Below are 23,023 nucleotides of genomic sequence, written 5' to 3'. Positions count from 1 at the left end.
TGGAAACTGGATGTACAAACCTGGAAGCTAGAAGAGAAAAATGAACTAAAGATAAAGATCTGTCATTTATGGTTGAAGCTTGGAGATGCCTGAAGGAGAGAATGTGGAGTAAAGGGAAACCCAACATTTACATTATTTTGTAGCATCATTCAAAAAAATTATCTCTTCTTCCTGCTGGGTGAGTTATAACATTATTTTTATCTTTAAGCCTCTATTTTTTACAATAGTGTCTTGAATATAATGAGAGCTCAAAAGGTGGGAATAAATGAGGCATTAATGAATTAATTTGGTCATTTTAAAAAGGAAAAACTTTAACTGTAACTAGAAAATAATATCTTCCTCTTGATCTCAAGAAGAGACACAGGTTAAGAGAGAATCAGGAAAGAGGACTATAGGATATGTGATAAAGAAAAACCACACAAGGGGGGCACCAATCTGAGCCTGAGTGGCATTTCCAATGCAGTGGCCAATCAGAGCATCAGAGAGAATCACAGGAGCCCAGATACTGACCTTGAGGCCACCTGGAATGAGGACTCTTTCCCAAATGTCCCCACTTCTCACCCCAGTCGGTTATAGCTCTATCCCCTTAGTATTGTTCCTGGTCTTCCTCTAATGTTATTTGGAGATCTATTAAGAATGTACTTGTCTTATGTTTACTAACCATGAGTGAAGTAAAACTTCCCTTTCTTTGCCCTAAAAAAGTCTCCTCCAAGCTTCAATGAGTGTCATGTCTGAAGTGCTAGCCACTTCCCTTTGCTCGACCTAAGAATGCCATTGCTCTCTGAGCTGCACGCAAAGGGCCTCAGAGGCTTCCTCCAACCCTCATACAGGAAGTGTCTGCTTTGCTTTCCAGTGGTTCCCTGACCCATGGAGTCTGTGGGCAGAAGTTGCAATTGTCTGTTGCTGGCCCTGAGGTCATGCAGGTAGGAGAGATCTTGCACTGGTCACAGCTTTCCCTAAGGGGCCGCAATGGGAATGAGTTGCTGTGAGAAACCCTGGCAGTTCTGCAAAATTACACGCATCACAGTGATGATTTGCAAAGCCCAGTGTGCTTTCTTCCATCTGCTATTCAGTAGAGCTATTTATTCCAGCAAGCATTAATACAATAAAATCTATCTAAGGTTACTGTCAACACAACTCCCACAGCACTCTCCATTTCCTTTGGAGAACACAATTTGTAGCAAACCTCCACTTTCTCTGCACACTTTCACTCTTCATCTAATAGCACATTTTTTTTTCTGCACAGCCTGTATCACTATCCAAAATTATATTGAGTATGTATTTGCTCAGGCATTTATTCTCTGTCTCCTACCACTGGAATGTAAATTCCTTACTATGTCTTATTCACAGATGCATCTCAATGCCCAAAACAGTATCATGCACAGAGCAGGTGCTTGATAGTTACTTTTTAAATGAATAAACCTATCTATTTTTTTCCATTCTCTTTTCTAACTGTTTTCTCAATTTGTGCCTTGGCTGAGACCTGGCTATCCTCTGGGACCATGTTTCCCCTGCATCTTTCTCAAGGAGAAGAAGCTCATGCCCCTACCATCTGGATATCACAGGGCCAGCATGGGGTCATCTCTCTACTGACGTTTTCAGATTGTGACTTCTCCAGCCTTTGTAAAACAAAACAAAAACGAAAACAAACAAAAGCATCAGTCCTTTAACGTTTTTACCATCCTATATCTCTCTTTGTAGCTTTCAACTACTGACTGCCTAGTCATTCTCCCCTATTTATTAAATATTTGGCACTGGAACCTAGCTCTCTTCTTTGTCCTAATCCCCAAGGGGTCTTAATGTCCCTTTGGATGACTAACACCATGACCTCTCTGTAAAAATTACTATACTACCCTCTGACCACAACCGATAGCAGTCTTGTTCTCTCTCTCTCTCTCTCTCTCTCTCATTCTTCATTATTCCCATTGCTCAGGCATTTCAACCACACAGAAACCTTCCAACCTTTAACCTGCTCAACTTTGCTTTACCACCTCCTCCTTGGAGGTCTTCACTTCCTTCAGTTGCTCACTTGGACCATTCTTTTGTCAATATTCTCCACTGTTTGGCTCCTTTGCCCTCCCGTTGCACTGTGTGGAAAGCTCTGGATCTGTCCAAGGTCCACCCTCCCAAACTAAGCCAAAGCCACTGCCGCACATTGATGATATCCAAAACTAACTGGCTCCATGTTTGCTTAGCAAACCTTTCATGTTTCTATAATGAGCTGGCTGACCCATCTCCACAGAAAATATTTCCAGCCTACTCCACTGACTTCAATCTCCTAGCCCATCTCCATTTTCCTCACTTATAGCAAAGTAATAGAAGCTGGGAGAAGGACACTTTCTCAGTTCCCCATTAACCCACATTAAAACCTATTGAAACTTTCTTTATGCTTTCTCTCTTCTCTCTCATTCAATAGAAGCAGGAGCCCACTCTTACCCAAGGTCAGTCCCTCTGCATTTGCTTTGTGTCCCATTCAGCCTCCTCAAGGCTCTCACATCATCAGTCATCCTCAGTCACTTAGTCATACCTCGGTGTGCCTGGCTCTGTGCTAAGGGCTTGGAGTGCATGAGTGAACCCAATCTTCCCCATAGAAGCCTGTGAAGCGGTGGTTCTTATTACTGTTACACCCACTTTATTTAACCATGTTTACACAAAGGGGAAGAAAAATGCTCTATATTCTTTATCCCACTGTTATTAAATGAAACTGCTTTTAGTTCTTATTTCATTTCGGCTGAGAAAATCTTAAGAGCCCAAAGGCCTGAGCTATTGCTTATCATACAAATAATATCGCTTATAGTGCTTCTAGTCTTCAGAATTAACAAACAAAAAGTTCTCTGATACAGGTGCCCCCACTCCCTCACAGCTTCAGTGGTTTTGCAACATAAACTTTTTCAAAGAATTCATCTGAGAGGCATTAAACTGAGAACAGCCGCAAGACTACCACTTTTTTTCTGTGCATTATAAAGACCTGTACAAATATCCACTGCTGTCACAGACTTTTCTCTTTTTCTTTTTGAGACGGCGTTTCATCCTATTGCCCAGCTGGAGTGCAGTGGCACGATCTCGGCTCAAACTTCGCCTCCCAGGTTCAAGTGATTCTCATGCCTCAGCCTCCCGAGTAGCGGGGATTACAGGAACATGACACCAAGCCCTGTTAATTTTTGTATATTTAGTAGACATAGTGTTTTGCCATGTTGGCCAGGCTAGTCTCGAGCTCCTGACCTCGTGATCCGCCTGCCTCAACCTCTTGAAGTGCTGGGATTACAGGCATGAGCCATTGCACCTGGCTGCCACCTCCAACTTTTCTGTTCCTAGTTAAAATAAATATGTCATTGCAAAGATTTGAACAAAAGAGGGATCTATTATGAACGTACATTCCTTATGTTTACTAATCAGTGTAAGACACTGAAGATTTCAGAAAATGTTTCAACGTATTGTAGAAACAACCCTGAAAATGAAACCTGTAATTTGTTGTCTTAACTGGCAACTTGTTGCTGTTCTGATTTTAAAACATGCCCATGAATTCTTTGAGACTTTTCTCATTAAGAAGTGGAGTATGATTTTCCTCCCTTTGAATGCAGACTGACATTAGTGAATAGAACGAGGCAAAAGTTATGCTGAATGACTTCTGAAGTGAAGTCATCAAAAGTTATATAGTTTCTGCCTGACTCTCTCTCTCTCTTAGCCCTTACTCTTGAAACCCAGTCGCCATATTGTGGGGAAGCCCAGGTGTCATGAAAAGGCTAAGCAAAGGTGGTTTGGCCAACAGTCCCGCTGAGGTCCCAGCAGAGATCCAGCATCAATCTCCAGATCTGTGAGTAAGGCAGTCATCTGACAAGTCCAGTTCCCACCCTTAGACTCCTCTCAGCTGATGTTGAATGGAGTGAAGACAAGATGTCCCTATGTCCCTACTGAGTCATGCCCAATTACAGATTCACAAAGGAGAATAGATACTTTCTTTTGTAAAAAAAAAAAAAAAGTTATTTCTTATGGAGTGCTTTATGAATTTGCATGCCATCCTTGTGCAGGGGCCATGCTAAACCTCTCTGTATTGTTCCAATTTTAGTATATGTGCTGCCGAAGTGAGCACAGATTAAATGATTTCTATTTTTAAGCCATTAAGTTTAAGGGTGGTTTATTCCACAGCAATAGATACATGAAACATAGATAAATAGATAAATGGAAATAATACTGAAAAATTATTTTCATGATATAAATTTTTCATGGTATAAATACTGAAAAGATTTATTGCTAATTTTGAAGAAGGTAACTGACACTTTTTTTTTTTTTGAGACAGAGTTTTGCTCTTGTTGTCCAGGTTGGAGTGCGATGGCATGATCTCAGCTCACTGCAACCTCCACCTGCCCAGCTCAAGTAATTCTCCTGCCTCAGCCTCCTGAGTAGCTGGGATTACAGGCATGTGCCACCAGGCCCACCTAATTTTGTATTTTTAGTAGAGATGGGGTTTCTCCATGTTGGTCAGGCTGATTTCAAAATCCCCACCTCAGATGATCCGCCCACCTCAGCCTCCCACAGTGCTGAGATTACAGGTGTGAGCCACCGTGCCTAGCCTTTTTTTTTTTTTTTTTTTTTTTTTTTTTTTTTTTTTTTTGAGATGGTATCTTGCTCTGTCACCCAGGCTGGGGTGCAGCGGCATGATCTCAGCTCACTACAACCTCTGCCTTCCGGGTTCAAGTGATTCTCCTGCATCTGCCTCCCTAGTAGCTGGGACTACAGGTGCATGCCACCATACACAGCTAACTTTTTATTTTTAATGGAGACGGGGTTTCACCAACATGGCCAGGCTGGTCTCCAACTCCTGACCTCAGGTGACCAGCCCGCCTCAGCCTCCCAAAGTGCTGGGATTACAGGTGTGATCCACTGCGCCCAGCCAGACAATGACATTTTTCTTTGCTCCCAGATTCATTAGAAAATAAGAAAAGCATGACTCTCCTACACTCATAATTTTTTCAGTAATTTGAGTACATCAATTTCATTCAATTTTCTCTGATGAGAAATAACAGAGTGGAAATCTGAATCCAGGCAGGTTTGCTCAAGAGCTCATGCATGTACTCATACTGTAACCTCGCCCTGTTTTTTCCAACCTGTCCTTCACTGGCTCCTTCCTATCAGCTTTCACACTTGTTTAAACCTGCCACATCTTAACAGTTTCTTTCCTTAGCCCCATGACTCCCTCTAGCTACACCCTTCTCTTTCTCCTCCCCTTCACAGCCAAAATTATTAAAAGAATTCTCCCTACTCATTGTCGCTGTGTTCTCACTTTCCACTCACTCCTGAAGACCCTTCATCTTGACTTTTGCACAATCACTCTTCTGAATGCACTCTGGAGTTTTTAGCTCCTAGATCCAATGGACACTTTTCAAACTTTTCTGGGCTTGATCTACTGTTAGCATCCGACACTGTTGGCTCTCACCCTAAAGCCCTCTTATATAGACTTCCATGATTCCGCTTCTCCTGATTTTTGTTCTGCCTCCTCAGGTCTCTCCTTCTAAACCTCCATTGAAGGCTTTTCATCTTCTGCCTGCCTCTCAAATATCTCTCTCTCGTGGGCCATCTCCTCTCTTAAACTAACCTCTCTCTTCATTTCATTCACCTCATAAGTTCATCTTCTTTGTGCTGAAAACTCTGAAATTTATATCTCCATTCCAAATTTCTCTCCTGCACTCCATGTCTGCATATGTAACTGCCCACTGAAATCTTCTACCTGGATGCTCACATACACCTCAAAATTCAACATAGGCAAAAGCAGAGCTTATCATTTCCACACTCTCTGCCCCCAAACTACCATTTTCTTTTCCAGCATTGCTTATGTCAGTGAATAGAATCATCATCCATCAATAGAATCACCACTCATTAGTAGAGACATCTACCAATGGACACCAAAACAGGAAACCTTCGCAATGACTCTCTCACTCTGCCTACAATAAACCACCAAAATCTACTAACTCTACCTCCCAAAGATGCCTTAAATCTATTAACTTCTCTCAAATCTCCTGCAAGAATTGAGAGATGATTAGTGTCTAACAATTCTTGCAGGAAACCACTTGAGTGGCTGTGCCAATAATCCATGCTCCAGTCGGCAGCCAGAAGCAACTATTTTAGAAGGTCAATCTGATCATGTCACTCCGCTGCTTGAAATCATCCGTGGTGACTCCATATTGCCCTCCTGATAAAGACCCAGCTTGTAGCTCACCTTAATGGATTTCCTGATCTGGCTGTGCTCTTTGCTTTAACAACTTGTGTCTCCTTGGAGTGAATTAGCAATAGGCTGCTTATTCTGATTTTATTCCCAACAGTTAGAAAGTTATTAGAAATGCTGGCCTTTTTTTTTTTAATACAAGGCACTTTATAGCCAACTGTCATAATATTGTTATAGTAAATATTCAATTCTATGATATCAACATGTGAGTGGTGCCCTCTAGAGTTACATAGTGGAAACCCTGCATTTCTATATAAGGTGGCCCAATCATTTCATGTTCATTTATGAGAATAATCATGTGCTACATAATGAAGTTTCACTCAATGATGAACTGTCTACACAACGGTGGCCCCGTAAGATTATAATATCATATTTTTACTATATTTTTCTATGCTTGTATATGTTTAAATACACACATACTTACCATCATGTTACAATTGCCTGCAGTATTCAGTACAGTCACATGTTGTATGGGTTTATAGCCTAGGGGCAAGAGGTTATACCATATAGTCTAGGTGTGTAGTAGGCTGTACCATCTACGTTTGTGTAAGTACACTCTGTGATATTCACACAACAAAATCGCCTAATGACACATTTCTTAGACTGTATCTCTGTCCTTTTGTAAGGCAAGACTCTATCTAGAAATAAAAATGCCAAGGCCCCTACCCCTTAGGAGCTCACAGTCTGGTGCCATATAAGAACACCGATAAAGGGGTAAATGTCTACCTACTGCCAGTAGGGTGTGCAGGGAGTAGGAATGGGCTCTGCCACACCTATATTCTCTTGTCAGGATCTCTTCAGAGCAAGAGCTCCCATCCCTTTGGTCAAGTGATTGGCCAGGCCCAGAGGGTACCATTTATATGGTATAACAAAGCTGTACCACAGGACAACACCTTATGGAAGAGGACCCAATCTCCAGAACAGGGAAGGAAGCATCATCTACCTTGAACACTCACCCCCAAAAAACATATTCCTAACTCCACACTAGACAGCCCTGGGCAAAGCACCTCCCACCCCTACTGGATTCCAAACCTTTGGTGTCTCTCTCTCTTGTGTTAGGAGGGGATGTGAACTCTCTGAGCCAAACTTCCCTGAATTTGCATGCGTGATCACCTACTTTGCCTCCCCACCAGAGTGTGGGGGTAATGACTGATGAGCAACCTCTCATAATGAAGATGATTTTCCATGACCTCCTATGACTAACGCACACGAGCAGAGAGCGACAGAGAGGGTCAGAATTTGGCGCATGGTTCCATATAGGAAAGTCAAAGTTTGATTTTCAACTTCCTGTTTTAGTTATTCCCTTTTTCGTCATAGGAACATAAACGTACCAAGCGTCACGTTCCCTGATTGGAATCTAACTTCTGTGGGTCTGACTTGCGACTTACAACAGGGGACTTTATTTTTAAATCATGTGACAAGCACATGTTACAGGTGGTGATAGTAAGGAGGGATTCTGTCTATTCAGCATCAGTGGCAGAAATGGACATGGAAGAAGTGACATTCCGTAGAGGCTGGAGATCCTCAGACTCTTCATAAGAATAACCCACAGGCTGCCTAGAAATTCAGCTTTCTAGGCTCAGCCCCACAATTTTGCAATTTTGTATGAGCCAGTAAGGGGTAGAGGCCTAGAAATCTTCATTTTTAACTAGCATTTCAACTGATCCTGATATAAGTGGTTAAGATAATTTGAGAGCCTCTGGTTTCCTGACAGTACATTTTTAACATAGTAAGCATGCAAATATATAATGTCAGCAGCATCCTCTGAGTTGATGTAAAGGGGCAGGCCATGGAGATAATCTTGGATTTGGGTCAGGCTACTCTTGGGAATATCTGATAAAACATTTGTTGATATTCCTCTCAGCCTGCATAAGAATCTTTCAAAGCCATTGATTAAGCTCTCACTGTTGCTCAACATTGAATTCAGGGCTTGGGAGGGCATGAAGGAATGAGGAGTAGTGTGCGAACCTGAGAAGGCTAGGAAGTCAAACCTTACACTTAGCCCCTGGCACAGAAGCTAAGCCTTAAGCCTTTCTTTGCTTCTCCCAGTTTACTTGCCACAGACTGGGACTCCAGCTGGGCTTCACCTTCCTCTGGAAGTCCTTCCAAGGGCTGACCCTCTCCCTTGGGTTCCTAGTTAGCATTAAAACCACTGAGCAAGATGAAGAAGATTTGAGAGAGCTTGAGTAAGGCTGGCTTTCTCATCTTACTTAGGAGCATCAAATCTTGGACCCCATTCAATTCTGTATGCCCCCTGCCCAGTTCTGCACTTGAACATTGCAGGTGGTCAGTAACATTTGATGAAAGAATGAATGAATGAATTGCTGGCTACACAGCCATGTCAGAGTTTCTCATGGAGGCAGCATAGCATGATGGTCAGGAGTGCACATTCAGGAATCAGTCAGCCTGTGCTTTACCTCCTCCTCTTCCATTTGTTTACAGTGACTTTGGGCACAGATTCTTTGCAGATCTTCCCCTTGAGAGGAAGAATCCATTTCTCTACCCATATCTCCATAAATCAGGGCTGGCCTTGGGACTTGCTTAGACCAACAGGCTATGGTAGGAGTGAATAACATGAGGCAGGATATGACAAAGTGCTTCCAACATTGGCTGGGAGCCCCAGTATCCCATCCACCCTCACCAGCTCCACTTCTGCGGACTAGACCCTTTCTCCACTACTCCCACCCACTGCCACAGTCCTTCCTGACAAATGTGAGTTTTGGACCCTAGGCCTCAAGAGCATTTGCAGCTTCTACCTTTCTCTTTTTGAGAAGCACCACTAAGCCATGTAAGAAAGTCATTCCAGTTTACTGGAGGATGGGCGGACACATGAAGAGCTAAGGCCCCCAACCAACAGCCAGCACAAACAGCCAGACATGGGAGAGACTATCTTGGACTTTCCAGCTGAGTTGAGCCTCCAGCTGAGTGCAACAGAGCCCTGGCAAGATCAGCAGAGGAACCACCTAGTCAACTCACAGAATCAGAAGGAACAAGGAATCATTGATGTTTTAAATCACTGCATTGTAGGTTGGTTCGTTACTCAGCAATAGATAACTGAGACACCATGCAAAGTGATTCAGACATTGACTGGGAGCCCTGATATCCTGTCCACCCCTCACCAGCCCTCCTTCTAGGGACTAGACCCTCTTCCCACTCCTCCCACCCAGTGCCACAATCTTTCCTAATAAATCTGGACAGGGGTCCTGGTGCTAGTCTCCACAGAGCATGACCTCTAAGTAGGACCCTTTTGGGAATCCTATTTGAGTTCTTTTCTTCATTCAGCAAATGTTGCTGAGTGTCTGACACATCATAAATGCTTGTACATGCTGGTAATACACAAACAAGGCAAAAAGAAAATCCTCTGCCCTGTGGGTCTTGCATTCTAGTGGAGGATAAAGGAAAAAAAGTACAATAAATAAAAAATAAATTATAGAGTGTATTAGAATGTGATAATACCATAGGTAAACTAAGGGTGCTGAGATTTGAGGGGGTGCATATTGCAGTTTTAACGGGGGTAACCAGGGTAGGCCTCACTGAGGAAACAAGCCAGGCAGGTAATTGGGGAACAAGTGTTCAAAACACAAGGCTACTGCTGAAGCTCTGGAGTAGCATCGTGCCTGGAGTGTGTCTTTGGAGAATCGTGAGGAGACCAGTGTCTGAAGCAGAGGGTGTGAACAGGGAGAGGCATGTGGAAGAAGGTATCAAAAATAACACATTTTCTCACATAAACCTACAAGCACTCATTGGAATGTGTGCACTGGAACCAGTCTACAAAATGCATAACTAGCTGATACCTACGTCTGCTGTCCTTTATGCAGACAAACTTACATAACCAGTGCTACTTTTTGTATCATGGGTCCTGTGACTGTGGACCTTCAGAAAATGTCTATGAGAAATATTCCAGTATGGAAGAGCCTCTGCTAGAACTCAAGGCTCCCAGCATCCTTTGTCACCCAATTCTGTGACCAGAGCCTGGGCAAGGACATCCAAGGGAATTGGAGGGAATGAGTGTAAAGGAGACAGATTCACAGCAACGTCTCTGTCATGGGGAGAAGGGATCAAGCATTTGTGTGGTGCTCCTTCACATAGGTGGAAAAAACGTCGAAGTGAGTATGTGTCTAATATCTACCTTCCCTCCTAAGCTCTAAAATCCTAGAGAGCAGGGGCTGTGTCCCTCGTGACAAGGGGGAGCTAACAAAAATTGTTACCCAACAGAATGGGCACCCGGACTTCCTGAAGTCATCACAGGATCCAGTTCTACTTTCACGCATTGCGTGGAAGGATACATCTACTGTAAGTGAGGTGGAGATTTGAGGCACAAGGGCTGACACACAGTAGCTGCTAAGTATTTGAAGAATTAAATGTTAGAACTCATTCAGAACCTAGCCCCAAAAAGGCAGTGCCAACATTGATCTCTGTCGCCATCTTTAGCCCAAAGGCCACACTGCAGGCTCCCAGCCTCAGAAATTGGCAGGGGGTTCACGTCTCTAGATAGCGTGGAGTCTGTGCCTTTGAGGGCGGAGATTGGAATCTGCTCTGGGGATAGACTCTGTTTTGGTAGAATTCTGGTGAACCCTTTTAGTTATGCAAATGGAAAATCCAACCAGAAATAAAGTCAGGTAACCCGAATGCCAGTGCTTCAGTCCAAGATGTTAACTTTACTGTTTATGTTCATTACACTTGTTTCTGTCAAGTTCATTTATTAAGTAGTTGTATATTTTAGAGAATTATATCAAGGAAAAGTTAGTATCCATTAAAGTTGTCTTCATTTTTCTTCACTTTTACTGTTTACTCCCTAAATCTGAGTTTAGATTTCCCTAGAACAGACATGCGTTGTGTGTCCTGTGGAGTTTTCTGTACAATGTTTTGAGCAGGTATTTGTAGGGGCTATTGTGATGTGAGATGTGGGCCTAGGATTGCGAGATGAAAATTTGGGTCAAAGGGAAGAGTGACTGGATTTTGAATCCTGGTGGAATGACTTAGGACATACAGGTTATAGGAGACCCTGGATTCATCGCCCTCTTGTGTGAAGTTGTTCCATAGCTTCCTGGAACAAAGACTAGGCCCTCTGTGACTCAACTGCTGCCTACATCTGGAGTCTCTTGTAAGCACGTATGCACACACATACACATACATGGACACATCATGCACATACAGACACACATTCACCCTCCCCACCCACCCTGCTCCTGGTGCTACCTGACCGAAAGCTGGCCACACTGTGTTTAATTGCCTGTTTACTCTCTCTCTGGACCTACCAGTTCATTCTGAGATGTAAATAGTGGATAAGACCTAAAGTGTACCTCTCCCTAGAATTCACATAATAATAACCCTCTAGCCTGGTTAGGTTTTGGAGTGAAGACTTTGGTGTGGTTTCCAGGGAGGAGAAGGAATTTAAGGGATGAGCCTTGGGGCGTGGGAGAATACTCTTGTCATCTCTGAACTGCACCTGTCAGAAGTTGCCTCCATTCCTTACTTTTAAATCCCTAGTGCCAGAAAGTCCCGTCACTATTTCTACCACAGTCATGCAGAATTTGATTCCAAGTGCTATTTGGAGTGTCTTGCAGTCAATAAATATGAGCTTTTATTCACAAGGTCTGGTTTTCCCATCTGCACTATGTGTCCTTCAGTCATAGAGACGTGTCTTCTAAGTCTTTATGTCCTCTTCCTCTTCTGTGCACTGATACAGAATTGGCATATTTTACATGCTGAAAATTTTTTTTAGTTATATAGAGAACATGATTCAACTTGGAACAGCACCACTAGTAAGTAGGAGGAGGCCTGCATTTGCCTGGGTGGTCCATGGGCACAGTTCACAAGGGAAGGGCCAGCAGAAATGAGTTACCGTGTGTTAAAATAATTAATTGGGAAGGTATTAGGCTGAGATGACTCCAGCGTGTTGGGTTCCTGCCTAAGTAAACTAAAACCCAACCCAGAGTGAATGGTCATTGACTAAGAAAATGAAACTTAAGCTTAGCCAATCAGGAACCGCTGACTAACCTGCAACTAAAGATTTTCCACTTAACCAATGATTTTTTTTCTTCCTTTTGCTTCCTGAACAACTTATAAAATTTTTCCGGTACCCCCTGGGTGGAGCCCTGAATCACTTGCAATTTGGCACCTTGTGATTCATGAATCACTCTCTGCTCAAATAAACTCCTTAAAATTTTAATATGCCAAAGTTTGTCTTTCAACACATGCATGAAGGAGATGAACTGGTCAGGGAAGATGAAGCAGGAGTCAGGCTGACTGTGAAATCACAGCATGGAAGCTGACCCCGGGGCGGTGCTAAACAGAAGTCAGGGAGGGAGAAGGGGAGGGAGGGGGTGGCTGAGAAGAGCTGAGGACCCAGTAGCATCTGTGTTGGCCCAGTGTTGATCTGAGGGGCCCAGGATTAAAATCTGGGTCCTGCCTGAAATACCTGGATGATTCCTTGGGGCCTCCCAGATAAAAACTCCTTTGCAAGGCATTAGCAATCAGGAGCCACCCATCTTCTCATCTGAATTTGCAGCAACTCCTCAGTCCAAGCCCTGGGTCCCAGCCACATTGATGACTCACCTCAGATGTGCTGGGAGCTCTTCTCCATCATCACACCTTCCTGAGCAGCTTTTTCTGCCTGGGATGCCCATCCCCACATTCTCTGCCTGGAAAACATCTGCTTTTTCTCTGAGGCCCAGATTATATGCTCTTTCTTCTGTGAAGCCCTGCCCAGCCCTCCCTGCCAGCTCCACCTCTAGGCTACAATGGCGTCTCTACCTGGTACCATAGCTCTTCTCACACAGTATCATGAATGTCCAATAAGAACCAAGTGATTGGTCAGATGTAGCGGCTCACACCTGTAATCCCAACACTTTGGGTGGCTGAGGTGGGAAGATCACCTGAGCCCAGGAGTTCAAGACCAGCCTGGGCAACATGATGAGAGCCTGTCTCTACAAAAAATTTAAAAAACTTAGCTGGGCATGGTGATGCATGCCTGTGGTCCCAGCTACTCAAGAGGCTGAGGCAGAGAACGGCTTGAGTCCAGGAGGTCAAGGCTGCAGTGAGTCATGATTGCACCACTGTACTCCAGCCTGGGTGATAGAGCAAGACCCTGTCCTGAGGAGGAGGAGGAGGAGGAGGAGGAGAAGGAGAAGGAGAAGAAGGAGGAGGAGGAGGAAGAAGAAGAGGAGGAAGAGGAGGAGGAGGAGAAGAGGAAGAAGAGGAAGAGGAATAGGAAGAAGAAGAAGAAGAAGAAGAAGAGGAGGAGGAGGAGGAGGAGGAGGAGGAATAGGAATCAAGTGTGATTATCCATTAACTTGTTTAAGATTTTGCATTTACTCAGCCTCTTCTGCATTTACCAGCAGCTGTTCTGGCCGCGGCTAACATAAAATTGAGTCCCACCATGTAAACACATAGTTACAATGGGCTAACCAGGTGATCAAGTTCCCGGGGCACATACAGGCTGTGGAGAAGCAGCTGAGAGAAAGAACCTAAACATTATCAGAGCCTATCGTGTAGCTCCCTTCACACTTAATACTTAGAAGCCTGTACTTTGCCTTCAAGGCCACACATGACCCAACCCTGCTGGTCTTGCTCACTGCCTACTCCTCCCTTGCTCTCCAGGATCCAGCCCCCACCCCAGCCTTCTACTGTTACTTGAACATACCAGCGCCTTTCTGTCTCAGGGCCAACACATTTGCTACTCTTTTGCCTTGATTATTTCTAGTCACAGTTCCTTCCTGTCCATAACCTCAGTGCAAATGTTACCTCTTCAAAAAAGTAAAAAACAACAACAAAAACCTCCCCTGACCCCTCATCTAACATTTCCATTGAATACCTGCTACCCTCACCTTCTAATCATGAAAAGTGCCCTTTCTGTTTTCTTGTTTGTTTATTTGCTTGTTTAGTGTTTCTCCCTTTCAATTATCAGCCACAAGGAAGTTTGGTTTTATTCACCATTCTATCCTCAGCTCCTTAAGTGGAATAAAAATTTGCAAAATGGCATTGAGGTCAGCTGCACCAAGTTTTATATTGAGCTCCAACACGGATAGCCTGTATTAACTTCAGCAAGTTATTTCACTTCTCTTAGTCCAGTTTCCTCATCTGTCAAATGGAGGTGAAAATGCTTGCCTTGAAGAGTCATTCTGAGGGTGACAAGAGAACGTTCTTAAAATTGCTGCCCCATGGTTCGAACTCAGAACATGCTAGGTGAATGTTGAGTAGTCATACAACAGAGGGAGAGTGCCAACAGCCTATGCCTTCTCTGAGTCCTGATACCATGGGCTGTCTGCTCTAGCTTGAGCCTGGTCAAATATTTTCCATGAAACAGAGAAGCGTTTGAGCTCTGAGGATGAGTATGAATTCCAATTGCAAACTCTCAGCTGAATTCCAGCCCTGTACTCCCAGCTATATCAAATCACCTCAACTTAGAGACTCCACTGTAACCTTAAACTCAACACATCCAGGACACACACATTGCCTGGCCTTTGCTACTTCTTGCTTTGCACACTCAAGGCACCTGGCAGATAGTGGACTGTACCAACAGTCAACCATGGAATTGTGGATTCACTGTGAAGTATCTGGTAGAAAATCACAAGATTTGAGCTAGAATTTAAGTTGGAAGCAGCCCAGGGCTTTGTACCTGCACAGAGGACACTGAGTTCTACCTGGGGCTTCTTGGTTGTTTCTAGAGGCTCCATAGCAGATGGACTGGAGGAGAAGCTGCAGGTAGCCTTCTAAGAACTCACCAAGTCTCTTGCATCAAACACTGGATACAGGATCAAATGAGGCTCTGTAGTAGTTTTCTATGGCTGCTATAACAAGTTACCACAAACTTAGAGGTTTACAATAACACAAGTTTATTATTTTATAGTTGTGGAGGTCAGAAGTCTGAAATGGGTGTCACTGAGCTGAAATCCACATGTCAACAGAGCTGTGTTCCTTCTAGAGGCTCTAGAGGAGAATCTGTTCCCTTGGCTTTTCCACCTTCTAAAAACCCCTGCATTTGTTGGCTCAAGGCCCCTGACTCCATCTTCAAAATTAGAAGCATGGTATCTTCCAGTCTCTCTCTGACTCTCCCTTCCTGCCTCGTTCTCACAAGGACCCTTGTGATTATACTGAGCCCACAAAGATAACCCAGGATTGTCTCCTCATTTCAAGATCCTTAACATAATCACATTTGCAAAACCCCTTTGGCCATGTATGGTAACATATGCACAGATCTTGGGATTAGGATGTGGACATATTTCGGGGGACATTATTCTGCCTACCATAGACCCTGAGCAGGATGAGCTTGGTTTGGGGGCACAAGGCTGAAACGCAGCTTCCTGTCTCCCTACCAGCTCTGTTCAAAGTAAAACTCAGTACGGGCCGAGGGCTCACTCTCCTTGGTGAGCTGTACTGGCTGCTGGGGCTCTGCTGGGCCACACAGGAACCAGCCAGGCCAGGCAGCAGCCTCAAGCCTGAAGGCGGAGCCTGAGCTGCTCTGGAAGAAGGTGAAGCGTGTGGCCTCTTCACCACCTTTGTACAGTTCCTCAATGTTCACATCCTGTGGGGGCAAGGTGGATGGCTGCAGAATGAGAGTGCTGATGGAGGTGTTAGCCCTGGAGGCCTCTGGGGCTTGGCCAAAAAAGGACCTGACAGGGCTGTTTTTTACCCAAGGGACTGCCTTCTGCAGATTCTAGAGGGCAAGGGTCTTGGTGCTAGGTGCAGAGGGAGATGGTGGAAACCTGAGGGAGTAGGACATGTGGACCTGGCTGGGAATCCACAGATAGGCACAAAGATGCCAGAGCATCCCAGGGGTCAGGCCAGGTCTGCAGTATCCCCTAGAATGGGGAGAGGCCTCTCACCTCCAGCTGTAGGGAAGGCCCCTCTTCTGTCTCCACACATGCCAGGCAGCGGCTCCCTCCCTGGAGCCGCAGGAAAATGGGGACCTTGGTGCGGTACAAGCCTCTGTTAGGAAGTATGCAGATCTTCTCTAGGAGGGAAAAGAGAGAAAAGTCAAGGGACAAAGGAACCCCATGTCGCAGGCTCTTGGCAGGTAAAGACTCAGGTAGGAAGGAACTGGGCATGGGCACACCTGGCCTGGCCCTGCATGCAGACTGGAGGATGAGCCAGGACTTCTGCAGGAGTCATACCCCCTCACTAGGAGAGGCCACAGCTACTCTTTGGCCCTTCTCACTGTCACTGGGGGCAGCTGCTGACCCTCTGCTGGGGAGGAAAGGGAAGAAGAGAAGGGAGGGCCTATGGCAGATGGAGCATGAGGTGGAGGCCCCAGAAGCTCACCTGCACAGCAGTTGTCTGCAACAGGATCTCCCACCAGCAGCTGGCCATCTCTCGTGTATAGAGCCTTCTGGTCTGCATATTTAATTCTGAAACAGTATGACAGTGCTGATGGCCCATTCCCTTTATGCACCACTGGCCCCCAAGCCCTTCCACCTCCATGCTCTGAATCACCACCTTGAGCATTTGGGCGATTTTCTCTCCTTCACAGGTGGTAAGAGGGGAATGATCACTCCCAAGAGCAGGTAAAGACCAGGCCAGCCCTAAAACAAGGAAGGTCTCCTGTGTTCATGCTTTTCAGAGGCTGTGCTTCCTGCCTTCTCATGGCTTGGGGAGGCCTTCAGAGGAGAATGGAGAGCCAATGGCCTCTGACAGAGGGGTAAAGAAAATGTTCCTGGCTTCCTGAGAAATTTCTTAGTGAGGCTCAGATGACTTTGGGATACAGTGAACCTTATCCTAAATTTTTTGGGCCTGCCCTAATTGTTTATAAATGTTTATTCTCTTTAGTACAGAGATTAATTGAGTGTATACTGAAGTGTGATTTGCTTTTCAGATATTTCAAAGACTTCAAAGTCATGCAGGTTATTAGCTCAGTCACCTAGTTGGTTTCAAAGATGCCTGTCAGCTGCTGTCAGAGCTGGAGAGCTCTCATTAACCTTTTAGGGCAGAACCTCTGGACAAATTCCACCACCTCCAGGGGATTTTGCTATCTCAATAACAGTTAATGATAATACCCTTAGCTAATGACTGTACATGTTTAAAGCAGGTTCACTTGTACAGTAAAAATAAACTTCCGGAAAGATCCTGGGCTTGCTAACTGGCATTCCCCCTCCCACCTTGATAACGCAGATGTGACAACTCACATGCCAGCAGCATTCTATTTGGAGACCAGAACCCAGATTAGATGCCCTGAAGTGCTGACATCTGCTTTGTCATTTATGTGCTTCCTATGTATGTGTCTTGCTTCCCAACCAGGCTGTCACCTCCTTGAGACCAGGACTGCTCCCCACCCACCTTGTCCAGGACGCAGCCCTGGACATTACAGGGTCCATGGGAGGAGCAGAGGAAATGCATCCCAGAGTAGTCTTTTATTTTTCTCATGCCTCACCTCCTTCCTGAAAGGAGCTTATGACAAAATCACAGACAACAAAGTAGTAAAAGATAAGGAAGGATGCAAATCTCAAATGAGATGAAATGTAAGTAAGTGTTAGAAGCCCACACTGGGAGTAAAGGCCACGGGGACCACCATCAAGATGCTGTCATTGAGATTCAAAACTTTCTGAGATTTCAGAGAGACGGATGGAGCAGCATAGAGGACATGAAGTCTGATTCCTGGCTCTGCCTTTTGGTAGCTGTGTGACGTGGGGGAAGTTATTTACCCTCTTTGAGCCTCAGCTTCCAGATCTGTAAAATGGGGTTAATAACACTCCACTTATAGACTTTCTGGAACAGAGATGAGGCAGTAGATTGGCTGGCATCTTGCAGACGTTCATGAAAGAGCTGTTGCTACTGTGGTGATGATGAAGCTTAATTATGGGGCACTTGCAATTTCTAAGGTGGGAAGGAGCCTCATACTCTGACTCAGCATTCCTTTCCTCTTCCCACCCTGACCCCCTGGCTGGGAAAGCAGGGACATGCCAGGACAACTTACATGTAGTATCTTGCCATGGGGAGGGAACACATTCCTGCAGTCAGTGGTGTCTGGTCCTCACTGACGGGGAGGAGAGAAGGGCAGTTAGAAAAGGAGGCTGGGTGAAGCCAGAGGCAGACATGCTGGGGCTTAGAACCACTCAGCCATGGGCTGCACGGGTCCCCCAGGCCATTCATCTATAATTGGCCTGCCAGAATCCACCAAGGCTTCCACCATCCCAGCAGGCTCCAGGCAGCTCTGCCTCTCCCTGACTGAGGCTATCCGGGAGCAAGCCCAGCCACCAGGGACGTGAGCCTGGGATGTGTGTGCTTGCGCTGGTTCTGAGAAACTGGAAAACAGATTCCCCCAAATAGCTGAGCCACAACACTTCCCAGCCCTGAGAGTGGGGTGGAGTGTGCTGTAGCCTCCCTCACAGTTGGAGGATAAGCCCAGCTCAAACCCAGTCCCACTGCCCTGTTGGCCAACAGGGCACCACACCCCCACCCCCATAACTAGCCAAGGGTTAGATAACTAGAGCCCAGACTGAAAGAAGAGAGCACAACTAGAAGGGGTCTCCAGCAGCAGTGAGGCTTGTGGGGTCCCCCCAGAGAGTGGGAAAACATCATTCCTAGCGACTAGAAGTGCTTGGCCAATACTGCTGAAAACAGCCCATCCAAACTCCCCCATTCTGTTCCAGATGGAAAATGGCACAGTGAAGATAGTGGTCCTGTACAAATGCCAGGCCACACAGCTTCACATGACTCTGCTCCTTCCCGATGGGTTATCCTGTCCTAGAGCTCTTCCCTAAAATGACCACCCATTGGAAAGGCCAGTCCAGAATTTAACATGGAAATAAACCCAGAGCTAATCAGGAATTGGAAATTAGCTCAGGAAAGTAATGCAAGTATGACTAGGGCTGAGGTTTACCAAGTAGATCTGATTCTCACCAAATAAGAAGGGAATAGAGAAGAAAAAATATAAGAAAGCAGAAAATGAGAGAAGAGAAAGGAAGAAGGCAGGTGGAAGAAAGTAATAGGGCTCAGGGAGGAATAAAGTGATGCTGAGGGACCTTGGGGAGGCAGGTGAGAAGGAACAGGTGGGTGCTGAGGATATGGCTTCCAACCACCTCAGCACTCAAGTTCCAGAAACGGCTGTAGCCAAGGTGGCTTTTAGTACTGGGTCTGTCACTGTCACTTTGGACAAGTCATTTTCTGTCCCCAGGCCTTGGGGTATGACTTTAAGACTTAGAGTGAAGGATAATAGGGACTGACAAGTGCAGATTCTGGAGGTATGTTGGTGCTGTGAATGAAAGTCTTAAAGCATTCTGTATACTTTGTGATTGCATGTGTTTCCCTTACTCTTAGGAAAAATAATGGATTGCCCAAATGTTTACTTACAAAAATGTTCACTGCATAATTTTTTACAATAGCAAGAAGTTGAAAAAAATCTAAATTTTCAGTAATAGGTAATTGGCTAAGAAATTATGGCAAAATTCAATAAATAAGGATGTATGTGTTTGTTAAAGATGATATTGTAGAAGCCTGTTTTAGGACATAAAATTTTTCAAAATATATTAGGTGAAAATGCAGATTATAAATCAAGTGTACATTGTAATTCTATTTAAATCCACACATAGAGACACATACATAGAAATGTTACTCGTGTTGTTGCACCACTTACCTATGGCTTTATGAGTAATTTTTTAAACATATCAATATTTTTCTATAATGAACATGAATTTCCTTTGTAGTATCAAGTAAGTTTCAACATTTTTTAAATGAAGTGTTCAGTTAAAGTCATTGGCTCCTAAATGTGCCTGCCCATCTGCATCACCTGGGGGACTCTGTATAATTACTATTTCCTGGGCCGAAGGTTCTAATTCAGTAGGACTGGGAGTGATTCCAGCAATCAGCCAGGCTGCTTGGGAACTGGTGTACTTTCATTCTTCGCACTTATTAATAAATATATAAACCACCTGCAGGTCTTATTAAAATACAGATTCTGGTTTTCCAGGCCTGGGATGGGGCCTGAGACTGTACATTTCAAATATGCAACCAGGTGATGTCAATGCTGCTGGTTCCTCCTGGCCAGTACTTTGAGTCCTAAAGGACTAGAGAATCCCCCAGTACAGATAACTGCATCATGGCCTCAGTGCAAGCCCACTTGATGATGGGCTCCCCTTGGCCAAACCACTGGGGCTTCTTTGGTTGTGGCAGCAGGACAGTGGGCAGTGTGGTAGCTGTGCCAAGATCTAGGTGGGGCAACAAAGTGGAGGGCCCTGTGTGAAGGCAGACAGCAAGCTGATGACTCCCACTCTGGGTCAGTGTCAGCTCAAAGAGCTGGAAGAAATTCAATGCTGGTCCAGTCCAGCTGGATCCCATGGGCCCTAGAAACCTCCCATTCTGGCACAGCCAAAATGTACAGTGTCTTTCCCAAAGGCTCCCCTATTCGGCTCCCTCTGCCTGGGTTCTGATAGATTGTGATGAAGTGAGTAAGAGTAGGAAGCTAGCGTCTGGTCCATCAGACAGCCTGGGTCTTGGTGCTGAGCCTCCGCTGTGTGCCAAGCCCCTCCTAGTGTGCCACATGCCTCACCCCCAAAGCTCCCCCTCCCTATTGTCCCCAAATGACTTTTCACTGAACTTCAGTCTATATCCCTCTTTTCTTCCTCTCATTTCTCCCTGGACATGGCATCTGGCTCTCAGACTTCCGCAATTCACCTGTCCTGGCTCAAACACCACCATCAGCTAAACTTGGGCTTTCCCCATGTTCTTTTGCACAGCACCCTGTCCTATCCTTCATCATTCTCCCGCATAGTATCTATGTGGGATGTTCTGTCCAAGACCAATATTAACTTCTGTGGAGCCAGATCCAAAGATTCTTTTGATTCCTTTGATATTTGGTCATTGCCTCCTTGGAACCCTTGACACCGAATGACTCCCTTCACACCTCTTTCTCCCACTGCAGATTTCACCTCCTTCTGGGGCTGCCCCTAAGGCTAACAAGGTCCTAAGCACTTCTATTTCACATCATATTAAGCTGCAATTCATTGACTTCTACAGCTGCAATGATCATCTTGGGCTAATGGCTCCCAAATGTAGACTGCACATCCCACTTTACCTCCTGCACCCTACAGGACAGCCCACTTTGGACATCCTGCTGATATCCAGCCAAATATATTTAAGGTTAAGTTAATTATCTTCTCCTCCCAGCCCACACATTCCTCCCAATTTCATTTCTCTCACTGTCGTAATATTCCTCTCACCAGTGATATTCAAAACCTGAGACTCATTGACAATATCTCCTACTTCTCCTGACTCAGTGTCTAACTTATCCAGTCCCTACAGGTTATTTCTTTAAAATATAACTTTGTGTTCTTAACTGCCATTACTAATGTACTTGTATTCCCGGTTTTTCTGCCTTTCATTCATTCCAACCTATGTGAGGAATCTGGACCCACGTTCTACAGATTTTTTTCACCACATCCTTGCCCAGCTCTAGAATCTACAGTGACTGACTGTTTTGCCACCATCTGGCACTGATTTTCTTGTGTGATAGCGTCTCACTTCTTCATGGACACTAAACCACACCTCCTGGCAACATAATTCCTTTCTTATCTTCTCAGTGGACATACTCACAGGTGTCCCATTGTTCTCCCTGCCTCAAAAGTCATCCCTTCTCATTGTTATCCATTCAGATCTTTTAATATTAAGATTACTGGAGATAGTATCAGTATAGATGGGTTCAGTACCCAGTTCTATCAAATTAATTACCAGTGTAGAGTTACAGCTTAGACATACAGGGTTATGTCTTTTAACCTCGAACCCTCAGTTTCAGCACTATACATTCATGGGATCAGATTATGTGGTTATGAAGGTTCTTTCTAGGCCAAATTCATTTGATTCAATTATGTGGTTATGAAGGTTCTTTCTAGGCCAAATTCATTTGATTCAATTATGTGGTTATGAAGTTTCTTTCTAGGCCAAACTATTTATAATTCCATGACTCAGAGTTTAATGAATCTTTCCCTTACTATTGTAACTCTACTCTGAACTCCTATTAAATTTCACTGTATTATTTATTGTTGTACATAAAGATATTTGTTTCCCTTATAAAAGTTAATAAGATCGTGAAGTCATGAAGCATGGCTTACAGCTCACTTGAAGCTCTCTCCAACCACCCTAATTGAACTACCCTGGTCCTTATGGCCAGGACACAGAAACACACAGAGCAGACTTTGAATAGAAAGGCTGAGTCCTAGACCTAGCTCTGCTACCAATTTATTTTGCCACCTTTTATTCCTGGGCCTTCAACTTATCATCATTGGATGGAAAGACTGAGTAAGGTATCTTTCAAAACTGTTTTAAGTTTCACAATAAAATTTTATGCAGAATTCTAATGATTGTAAAAAGGATAAAGGGCAACTGCTTTGCTGACACAGGAAGCAATGAAGACTTTGGAACCCTGCTAATATTTCTCTTGGCTACAAAGAAGACACTGAGGAGCTCCCAAGGAGCACACACACACACACACACAACTCTGAAGCTTCCACCAAACACAGTTTGAATACCACTGGCCCAGATGGTTTCTTTTGAGATTACTTTCTAAAGTCAGTTGTTCTAAGTAGTTCAAAAATCTTGATTTGGCTTAACCTATTCCTTCTCCTCAAATCTCTTTATGTGCTCCTAAATGTTTTTGATGTCCCACCATGTTCTATGAGGGGAATACCTTGTTACCTAGACAGCTTGCCAGGAGGAGTGAAGGGACAGAGGGCATATCAGAGATATTGACAGGAGAGAGTAGAAAAGAAAGAAAAGAGAGAGAGAATATTGCCTGTCCATCACTGACCTGCAGATCCTGAGTGCCTGGAACCCTGATCCCTGAAGACTCCAACTGATTTCTCCAGGGCATTGCAC

The 23,023-nt window shown here is 44.7% G+C and overlaps 2 protein-coding genes and 1 pseudogene across 2 annotated transcripts in view; all 3 read right to left on the bottom strand.

Moving 5' to 3' along the window:
- Positions 1-12,796, bottom strand: part of IL1RN (interleukin 1 receptor antagonist) — a 54,190-nt gene extending 41,394 nt beyond the window's left edge. Inside the window, exon 1 of the mRNA XM_063648565.1 lies at positions 12,779-12,796. The gene's annotated coding sequence lies outside the window, so the exon portion shown is untranslated. The remainder of the gene's footprint in view (positions 1-12,778) is intronic.
- Positions 3,972-4,090, bottom strand: LOC129030908 (U6 spliceosomal RNA; annotated as a pseudogene).
- A 2,240-nt stretch (positions 12,797-15,036) lies between the features above and the next one.
- On the bottom strand, positions 15,037-23,023 carry IL1F10 (interleukin 1 family member 10). Its single transcript, XM_054475754.2, has 5 exons — positions 22,956-23,023; positions 18,132-18,191; positions 16,484-16,569; positions 16,048-16,175; positions 15,037-15,746 (listed from the first exon to the last, which is right to left on the bottom strand). Exons 2-5 carry the CDS (start codon positions 18,161-18,163, stop codon positions 15,534-15,536), a joined length of 459 nt encoding a protein of 152 aa, XP_054331729.1. The 5' UTR covers positions 18,164-18,191; positions 22,956-23,023; the 3' UTR covers positions 15,037-15,533.

The sequence above is a fragment of the Pongo pygmaeus genome, chromosome 12 (assembly GCF_028885625.2).
Source record: "Pongo pygmaeus isolate AG05252 chromosome 12, NHGRI_mPonPyg2-v2.0_pri, whole genome shotgun sequence".
Lineage (NCBI taxonomy): Eukaryota > Metazoa > Chordata > Mammalia > Primates > Hominidae > Pongo > Pongo pygmaeus.
Note: the sequence above shows the minus strand (reverse complement) of the source record. Positions and strands in the feature narration are given on the sequence as shown.